At 40.8% G+C, this 10,524-nt stretch overlaps 2 protein-coding genes across 2 annotated transcripts; both read right to left on the bottom strand.

Annotated features, from left to right (window-relative positions):
• Positions 1-923: 923 nt before the first annotated feature.
• LOC128364715 (betaine--homocysteine S-methyltransferase 1-like) lies at positions 924-5,089 on the bottom strand. Its single transcript, XM_053325309.1, has 8 exons — positions 4,799-5,089; positions 3,344-3,476; positions 3,088-3,200; positions 2,664-2,855; positions 2,422-2,569; positions 1,849-2,031; positions 1,523-1,751; positions 924-1,382 (listed from the first exon to the last, which is right to left on the bottom strand). The coding sequence occupies exons 1-8, from the start codon at positions 4,814-4,816 to the stop codon at positions 1,205-1,207; spliced, it is 1,194 nt and encodes a 397-aa protein (XP_053181284.1). The 5' UTR covers positions 4,817-5,089; the 3' UTR covers positions 924-1,204.
• Positions 5,090-5,296: 207 nt separating this feature from the next.
• On the bottom strand, positions 5,297-8,084 carry LOC128364714 (betaine--homocysteine S-methyltransferase 1-like). Its single transcript, XM_053325308.1, has 8 exons — positions 7,939-8,084; positions 7,193-7,325; positions 6,987-7,099; positions 6,643-6,834; positions 6,373-6,520; positions 6,076-6,258; positions 5,740-5,968; positions 5,297-5,654 (listed from the first exon to the last, which is right to left on the bottom strand). The coding sequence occupies exons 1-8, from the start codon at positions 7,954-7,956 to the stop codon at positions 5,465-5,467; spliced, it is 1,206 nt and encodes a 401-aa protein (XP_053181283.1). The 5' UTR covers positions 7,957-8,084; the 3' UTR covers positions 5,297-5,464.
• Positions 8,085-10,524: the final 2,440 nt, after the last annotated feature.

The following is a 10,524-nucleotide window of genomic DNA, read 5'->3' as shown; positions in this document are numbered from 1 at the left end:
TATATTATCTCTTACTTTCACAAAAGCCCTCCTAGTGACAGGTGTTGTGAATTAGCATCAGCTATAAACACTGTGATACTTGCATCAGACAGTTGTTCTTTAATTGTATGTTTTAATGTTTCCATGTTTTTACTATTATTGGGTTTTATTTTTATTTCTCAAATTGCATGTTTTCATGTTCTTTATTTCCAATTCTTACTGTTAAATGTTTGTTTTATGTAAAGCACATTGAGTTGCCATTGTGTATGAAATGCGCTATATAAATAAAGCTGCCTTGACTTGCCTTGAATATCTTTGAACATAAAATAATCTGAGAAAAATCTTGGTGATGATAAATTTGTGGGGTGTGAAATTACACTTGGAAGTACTTTTGAAAAAGAAAAAAATATATATATAGTTAAATGCATTGTTAAAATAAAGAGAGAGAAAGATAATATTATTATGTTAACATCATTAGGATTGCTTGCAGGTGGAACATCTTTCCTTTAAGGCTCTTTGTTAATCCGGTTACTTTTCAGACATGGATCAGAATACTGCCATCTACTGGACTCCTAGAAACTATCACACCATTATCTAAAGCCTTGTAATGTCTAGTAATAATTGTCTATCTTCACTAATGTGTTTATTTTTTTTTTAAATTCATAAATAATACATCTCTTTTCCTTGAACCACATTACAGGATTTCCAAACGTTAATGGCATGTTCTGAAATGATACAGACTGGAGAGAGTAGCTTGGCTGTTGATAAGTTTTGTCTGTGCTTTGTAATTAACAAACCTACAATTAATTGGATATTTAAATCTCTTTTTCTAATCTGTTTGATGCAAATAGAAAATACTCCACCACTCACAATCCACAGCAGAAAACATCACATCACAGTCAAATCACCATTTCACATTTTATTAGGGCTTATTTTATTTAACACACTGGTCCAGAGTCATGAAAAACAAGAGGGTCCCAATCCTATATGGGCCAAATCCTTACTTGAGATACCACTTCACATAGTTACATACAGTTTCACTATCAACAGATTCACAGAAACATTGCCAGTCTCAAGTGAGGATCTGGCCCCTGAGGTCAACAGGGTGACAGATGCTGACATTGTGTTTGTTACAGGTGCAGCACATTGTACTGATGGTACACACAACTATGCAGCGTCATTAGCTGCACGGGACAGCTGTCAGGTCTGAAGGAGACAGATCGATTCACTGGCTCTTTGACCTGTCGAACAGCTGTTTGAGTTGGTCCTTAGAGGTGGCCTCTTTCTGCTGCATGAGATCAGTGTGGCCCTTAGTGACACCCCAGCCATCTGGGGTGGACATGGAAGCACACTGTGGACGACCAGAGGCTGGCTTCAGGTTCTCCCAGTAGTTACGGCGGGCTCTAAAAGAGACAAAGAGACAAGAATACTCATACCAGTTAGGACCCATAGGTGCTGAAGAGACAGAATTTCTCACCTGACAGATTTAAGTACACATTTGAAGTATTCTACAGATTAATGTATTTTAAAAGTTGCTTCTGACCTGGCTCTGACCCAGGGTTTGGTATGCATCTCCAGACCAGCACCCCAGTTGCCATGTTTTTCTGATGCAGCTGGGAGATAGCCTCTCTCAGGTGCCAACTCCTCTGCCACAGCCCTGATGTGGTAGGCCTCAAATCCACAGCAGCCACCAATGAAGTGGATGCCGGCATTGTAGGCCTCTCTGGCGTATTGGTGCATGTCCCAGCGAGTCAGGATCCTGGGCTCCAGACCTGACAGAAGATTGCATTTTATACACATTTAATTGCAGCCTGGTTGCTTGTGGTGAAAATGTGCTATGATTACATTAAATTCACAGTATTTTATTACCGAAGGGGAATTCTGGCAGATCGATGAATCCCTGGCAGCTGCAATCAGGGGTGTGGTATGCCAGTGGCTGCACCATGTAGTGAGCCTTCAGCCCAGCCTTCTCCACTCCCTCCTTCATCATCTTGACAGCCTTCACGCAGGTCATGGGGTCAAAGTGGCAGTTGATTCCCACAATCTGGGCACCTACAGATGAACAGACAATGGTGTAAGCTGACTGCTGCAGATAAGATGCTGTCGGAGAAGTGGCACCAACTGTTATTTGCTGCTGTGTTTGCAAGATTTGCAGATCAGTGAATTTTGGATTGCAAATTCAAATTTAATGTCACTCCTCGTAATTCCCTGTAACATTTTGGTGCAAGGAAATGACAAGTTTTTGCCAGTGTGCTGGTCCTAATTCAAAATTCCATGTCTTTTATTCTCATCTAACAGTTAGAAATCGCCATCTGGGAAATCTTTCCTTGCCACACTTTAGTCAGATGAGTAACCTTATCCTAACCCTAACCCATATATGATCTATCCCTTTTTGGTAGAGTCCAATTAGTTTTATTCATGGGTAAACACCACTGTACCCACCGGCCTTCACCAGCTTGACAGCGCACTCTGCAGGTGAGAGTCCGTGCATGTCTCCGTCAGGTCCAATGCACAGACAAGCAGCCACAGGCTTTCCTGTCTCCTTCAGCACCTCCACCGCCCACACGGCCTCTTCAACATGCTCAAAGTACTGCAAGACAGAGACATTATGTGATGCAGATGTTAGAAATGAGGGGAAAATCAGCCTCCCTCATAGCTGGTAGGTGTTCTTAAAAGATCTGTACCTCAGCAATCAGGAAGTCCACGTCTTTCTTGATGAACACATCAAGCTGTTTCTTGAAGATGGCCTTCACGTCTGCCTCACTCTTGCAGCTCAGGTAAGATGGAGTCTGGCACACTCCTCCGGCAACCAGAGCATCACCCTCATTGGCAACCTCACGGGCCAAATCGCAAGCGGCCTCGTTGATCTGAGCTCCCTGCAGAGCGATGCCAAATTGTGGTGAAACAAACCAGAGGAGGGAATTAAACAGTTAATTCTGATATACAAGATAATCAATTCTCAACTTTGTTTACTTTGTAATTAACAATGGATGAGTGGCATAGAGGTTAGTTGCTGAATACTATATAATACAACCTGTACAGATGGCATGCAGATACAGATGTACTTTTTATTCCTATGAAAGTGGTGTGATGTCCCATTTAACTTACAGTGAAGGCGAGCTTGTTGCCTCTGTTCTCCAGTTTGTCATCACTGGCATAGAAGGTGAAGGTCTGCATAACATTGGCCCCGGCCCTCAGGAACTCCCTGTGCAGCTGGCGCACTAAAAACCATAATGCAAATAGATTACATAAGGCAAATATACTAGAAAAGCCATTTAAACTGTGTCACATGATACAGAAGAAATCGACAAACTGTTTCAAGTTGATGCAGAATATTACAGTTAATAAAATGTATTGTTCTCACCTGCTTCAGGGTACTCTGCGGCGGCTTCGGGGGTCCAGGGACCAGCCTTCACATATCCTCTCTTCTCCAGGGCAAACACAAAGCCTCCATCGCCGATCACAATCTCTCCAGCGTCAAGACGCTCCAAGATTCCCTGTGATAATGGATTGATGTAAGTTTAAGGGATGCGACACCATAATGAACACATAATAGCGGTATAGTGGTAACAAGGCCATTTAAAAATTAATATACAGATTAGTCAGGTCAGAGATGAGCCATAAATGTCAAAGAGTAACACATGGCAGTAATATAGACACTTGAGACAAATATACATGCTATACATTACATCACATACACACAACCCCCTTCCGTCAATGACCCTGAGTTGTCAAGAAAGCAGCACATGTCTGTGAACAGCTGCAGTGTGTGAAAGGACTGATGGACCTGCACTTTTTAATTCCAACAAGCTTGACAGTCAAAGTAAAATATTTTACTTGGTGCTACTAGTTCTACTAGTAATCTGACTATCCTGTGTTCATTATACTTTAGATTTATGTTCCATCTATATTTTTGTCATGTTGTTTTTCCATGCTTTATTTCTGTTATTTTTCTATCTTGGTATGTTCTCTACACATAACATCTATTGCATGTCTGTCTATCCTGAGAGAAGGTTGTTGCATCACATCCTGAGATTTATTCTCTTTTTTCCCCATTACATTTTTTACATGTTGTATGGCTGTACAGATTGTAAAGCCCCCTGTAGCCCCCTGAAACAAATATTTGTATATTTACACATGTAATTGATTTGGCTTGACTTTGCATTACTAAATTTAAAAAATGTTAAGTTTGCAAACATTTAAATTCCAGTAATATATTTGAAATCAGTTGACAGGCATGTTGTGCAGAACATGCATTAGAAGTTTGCAGCCCCTTGCCTGGATACACACTGCACAAAGAAAACCTTTGAACAACCCCTCCAAACTGCTGAGAAATTGTTATGCCATCATTGCTAATAACTTTGAAGAGGTTGAGCAACTTAGGGTACAATGATGTTGAGTTCATGATATCAAACTGATTTTTATCTGTTAAAGGATAATTTCACCCAAATTACAACCCCCTAAAAAAATTAAAACACTTATCATTTTCTCAGTTATGTTTGGCATTTGGTGGTATCTTGGTTACTCTATCCATAAACAGTTTTAAATATTTATTCTTAAGATTTTTAGAAAATATAAGACAGATTTTTCTCAAAAGCGAAGCTGAGTTGACTTAAAAAACATTTTTGTAATTTGGTTGGCCCAACCCTTTAATTACATCCAAGTGCTCAAGAGATGTTTGAGTTTGGAATTCATTCATCTTTACAATAAAATTTGACATATTTGACAATAATACTTTTTGCATTCTGCAAAAACCCCTGAAGATGCTGCCGGACACTCCTGCTTGCACATACTGCCCATAGACAAAGCTCACACATACCTTCTTTGCTGGTGCCATTATCCTGCAGCTGTGTGGACCCCTGACTGCTCAGACTTTGAGTGACTGAAGCGACATTAAAGTGGGGCAGAGGGCCACTATAAATCTGTCTGAAGGAGGGGAGGGGACTAAGTAAGAGTTGCTCTGATTGGCAAGAGGCAAGTTACACAACTCCAATGTTTACTCCTTCTCCCTCCCCTCTTTAACTGAATGAGTGTATTGTGAGTGTGTGAGTTACTAGTTTAGTCCGGATTAATTATGGTTGTTGGTGTGTTTGTCTGTCCTCCTGTTGGATTCGTGGGTACTGATCCTGAATAAACTCATTGATTAAATTGAACTCCTTTTGGAAGGCAAGTGAGGACAGAGTTACTTTAAAATTTAATTAAACTTTAAAGTATGCGAAATTTGCTACATTGAGAATTAAAAATTTCATCATAACTTTTAAATATGTTGTGTTTCTTGCAGATCAACCCATAACACTCAATTCACATCAACACCATGTACAATTATGTAACAAACTCAGGTTTATTGCTTTGGGGTTTACATAGTAATACTCCACAACTGGAGCATCGCTGTTACAAGTGCTTTTTATCTCCAAACTGAAATGGAAAGACTTCACTTCTTCCCCGTTCTTCTTTCTGTCAACTAGATTTTCTAACTCTGTCTTGCTCATGCAGATGATTTGGCCTTCTTCTGCATATCCAGCACATGCTTCATTTCCTGGCTGCTTGTGGCCTCTTTGTGCTGCAGCAGGTCAACATGGCCCTTGGTCACACCCCAACCCTCTGGAGTGGACATGGACGCACACTGGGGACGACCAGATGCAGGCATGAGATTCTCCCAGTAGTCACGACGAGCCCTTAGAGAAACAGAGACAATGATTAGATACAGATGAAAAACTTGTGATCAAAAGTGTGAATTAACTGTACATCAAAACGGTTTACCTTGCCCTGACCCATGGTTTTGTGTGCATTTCCAGACCAGAACCCCACATTCCATGTTTCTCCGAGCCAGGGGGCACGATCCCTCTCTCGGTGGCCAGCTCTTCTGCCACAGCCCTGATGTGGTAGGGCTCAAATCCACAGCAGCCACCAATGAAGCGGATGCCAACCTTGTATGCCTCTCTGGCATACTTGTGCATGTCCCAGCGGGTCAGGATCCTGGGCTCCAGACCTGAAAGCAGAGGGAAAAAATGGGGACAACTGAATTAATTGTGCTGCTCAATTGCTGCATGACCGCCATGATGTAGTTGCAGTTTATGTTCACAAAAAGTGTATTACCGAAGGGGAATTCTGGCAGATCGATGAATCCCTGGCAGTTGCAATCAGGGGTGTGGTATGCCAGCGGCTGCACCATGTAGTGAGCCTTCAGCCCAGCCTTCTCCACTCCCTCCTTCATCAACCTGACAGCCTCAACGCAGGTCATGGGGTCAAAGTGGCAGTTGACTCCCACAATCTGGGCACCTGAAGAACAAGGGAAAATTATTATTGTCATGTCAGATAACACAGCCGACCTTCAAGAGAAAAAAAACCCATAGGATTTAAGTTGAGATCATTCAGAGTAGCATAAATACGTACCAGCCTTCACAAGCCTGACGGCACACTCTCCAGGTGAGATTCCGTGCATGTCTCCCTGTGGTCCGATGCACATACAAGCAGCCACAGGCTTTCCGCTGGTCTTCATCACATGCACAGCCCACTCTGCCTCCTCAACGTGCTCAAAGTACTGCAATGACAGATGAGTCACTAATGAGCTTTTGTTTGTTTCATTAATAATCAGATCAAAGTAGATTTGGTATAATTATTTTTTTTCCACATGAACAAAAATAAATGGATTGTGATTTTTACCTCAGCAATCATGAAATCCACATTCTTCTTCATGAAAACTTCCAGCTGTTTTTTGAAGACAGCTTTCACTTCTACCTCGCTCTTACAGCTCAGGTAGGATGGAGTCTGACACACTCCACCAGCTACCAGTGCATCTCCTTCATTGGCTACTTCCCTCGCCAGGTCACAGGCAGCCTCGTTGATTTGTACGCCCTAAAAGAACGAGGAAGGTAAAACAATCATGTTCAAAGTAGTTTAGTTCCCCCCTACTGCAATACACGTCATGTTTATTGACAAAGTGTAACCTGCAAGATCTGCATGATCCTGCTCATGTTGGCTGTAAGGTGCTATAGTTGCGTACTTACAGTCAATCTCAGGTTCTGACCCCTGTTCTCCAGTTTGTCATCACTGGCGTAGAATGTGAATGTCTGCATGACATTAGATCCTGCTCTCAGGAACTCCCTGTGCAGCTGCCGCACTGACGGGAACATACAGGTTTGTCAGACAAATAAGTAAAAAGTGTGCTTTTGAGAGTGTTCATGTGCGTATAAGTGAGTGTTGTCTGTCTTACCAGCCTCAGGGTGTGTGACAGCTGCCTCAGGGGTCCATGGCCCGGCCTTCACATATCCCCTCTTCTCCAGAGCAAACACAAAGCCTCCATCGCCGATCACTACCTCCCCAGCATTCAGGCGTTCAAGGATGCCCTGTGATAGCAGAGGGATCCATGGACACTTTAAACCACAGCTACACACTGAATGACTTATAAGCTTAATGATATTTTGTAGCTTACTTTATAAATATTAAGAGGGAAGGAGTGCAGACAAAAAAAATAATGTGAGTTAAAGATGGTAGCAGAGCACAGATGTGTTGTGATATGCTTTGCAAAGCAGTTGACACCAATGTGGACAAATGTGTATGTGCAGTGAAAATGTCATGTTTCTGTATCTGTTTATGTGTGAAAAGCTGCTGTTCAGTTGCGAAAGTGCAAATATAAAAAACATTTTTAGCCGGAGATTCTCCAGCAGTGACCGCTTTAGTCTGGCTATTTCACACACACACACACACACACACACACACACACACACACACACACACACACACACACACACACACACACACACACATAAAACCTGCAAACCTATAAAATTTCCCATAAAACACCACAGTCAATTGACCAAAAAGACAACTGTGACTGTAATTACATTGCAGGAAGTTAAGGCCTTAGAAGCTGCATCAACAAATTTTCTGTTCCCAGCTGAATAATTTAATATCGAAGAGATGAAAATACAATCGTATCTGCAGGAAAGTTAGTCGTACCTTCTTGACAGGTGCCATCTCTTCTTTCCAGTTTCAGTTGCAGCACTAAGCACTTGGTAACAGCGAACCCCTTTGTTGGCCCGAAGAGTGCAGAGACTTGCTCCTCACCAGTTTTATACTGCTGGATGAATACATCTGTGCCAAATCCATGTCTAATTGCCCCATGTCTGTTTGGCTATTGTGCAATAGAGTCTAGCGCAGAAATCAATGGAGATGCCATGGGTTAACAGCTGGCACAAGTAAGATAGGGACATGTGGTTTGTTATAGAACAAGAAATCTTTCAGTTTAATGATTATATTACCAATCTGAGCCAATAGTATATCTGGTTTAAACATTGATTTACTTCTAAACCATTTGTGTTTTATTATAAACTACTGTTTAGAAAATTGTGGCACACAGTAGATTGTAACTCATTCAAGAAGATACCAGTTTAACAGACCAGAGTATTTGTATTAATATTCAGCACCATAATACTTTGCTTTTGATGCAAATCTACTTTGAGTTTACTTCTGGTGATAAAAAATAGTTTCCTGCAAGTTATCTAAATCTTTTATTCATTTTAATGTGACATCTTCGTTAACCAGCCTGGTTACATCAAATCAAATCTGGTGTTTGTCATATGACCATAAAACGTCTGATGCAATTAGGACTTAAAAAACTGACAGTGGAGCAACACACAGGTGGAACCTATTGCAAAGACCTGAATAGATAAGCTTGTGTTTTGCACTTTTGTCCAATTTCAAGCATTCTTGAGACAAAAGACTGATACAAAAAAGACTGATGGTGCTTATTGATAATTGACTACCTGTAAAAATTATTCTTCAAATAAGAATACCAAACATTTGATGGCTACATCTTCTCCAGGTTGAGATTCTGCAGCTTTTCCTTGTCTTACATTTGGACTGTCAGCTGCATAAATCTAGACATTTGATGACATCACTTCACAGTCTATGATTCTCTGTGAAATGTGTCTCTGTTTATTGGAGGCAATTAAGCAATTAATCAAGAAAATATTCAGCTGATGAATTGATAATGAAAATAATTGTTAGTTGCAGGTTTAATTAGAAATGTTTTAGAACTTTTAGTCCAGCTGTCCTTGAGTCAAAACCCTGCTGGACCGATTAGTTTTGTACGAATAGTATTACTCTGTATCTGAAAAATCCAGGTTAACCAGTAACACCTCTTTTCCTGCCTGTTGTCTTCAGTCCCTAGTTTTTCCATCCCCTGCACACAGACACATATGAAAAAATGTACACATACACACACACACACACATACACACAAACACACACACACACACACACACACACACACCCAAACACACACACACACACACGCACACACACACACACACACAAACACAAACACAAACACACACACATTCACGCACAGATATGGGGGATGTTGACCTTCAGCATAGTGGTGGTGTGTAGTTTTGTCAGCTCTGGGTCTATCCAGTTTCAGGTAGACAGATACAGATATGCCTCCCTATGGTGTTTATCAACAGAGTCAAAGTTCAGAAAACGCCTCCAATCTATAGTTCATCATAGGATTTCATCAGTATTCAGCCTGCAGTGGAGTTACACATAGTCGTTCTGAGAGGACTGTGTTTACTGCATTACATAAAAGTGTTATTTGTCCCAAAAATGGACTCTGCCATTAGTTTGCAAATATACTATCCATGTCAAACCTGTTCCCACTAGTGTGTCAGTCATTACACACTGATCCTGCGGAGGAAAGCAGTGTGCAAACCCACAGGACTTAATTTGTACATCTACTAGAGATGCCAAAGTTTCCAAAGATGTCAAATACTATGCTGAATTTTGGGGAAATGTATAAAAAACACATATAGAATATTTCCGTTTGTTGGACTGAGGAATCTGAACATTTCACTCAGAGTAGATATTATAGTGTCAATGAAGAGTTTGAACAAAAAATGGTTTGATACTATCAGACAGAGTGATTATGCAATGATTTAAATAGGGGAAATCTGGATTTTAAGCCACACGTATCAGCACGTACAGTAGTTTAGCACAAAGATTGGAAACAGGGTAAAACCGTTAGCCTAGCTTTGTTTGACACTAGAAAAACTTGCGTACCAGCACCCTTAAAGCTCCCCAATTAACTTGTTAAACCTAATTTGCTCAATCCTTGCAAAAAAAAAAACAAGGTGTAAAATGCCAATATGACCTTTTTTTTTTATTTTAAACTTTTTTAAACATCCCTGTGTCTCCACTGGCTGCTTGCCAACCTCAAGACTTAAAGAAATCAGTGCTTTGTGTAAAAGAAAGAGTCTGGCACATTATTCCTGGGAAATTACAAATTGTCCTTTTTACACTTTCACGTTTTCTTACTAAAACAAAACAACATACTGTTTTAGTAACTCTTTCATGGCCGTAGATTTACATGAGATTCTCTCCGCAAGAGAGAAAATTGATCTCAAAATGTCAAACTATGCCTTTAAGCTAAATAAAAGGTTTATCCCAGGGTAAAAAGGGTCTTTCCAACAATCAGGTGAAATGTGAAGGTACAGTAAGACGGGCTGGGAACCTGGTGACCTTTAGAATCAGAGTGGTTACCAAACT

This window comes from Scomber japonicus, chromosome 9 (genome assembly GCF_027409825.1).
Source record: "Scomber japonicus isolate fScoJap1 chromosome 9, fScoJap1.pri, whole genome shotgun sequence".
Taxonomy (NCBI): Eukaryota; Metazoa; Chordata; class Actinopteri; order Scombriformes; family Scombridae; genus Scomber; species Scomber japonicus.
Note: the sequence above shows the minus strand (reverse complement) of the source record. Positions and strands in the feature narration are given on the sequence as shown.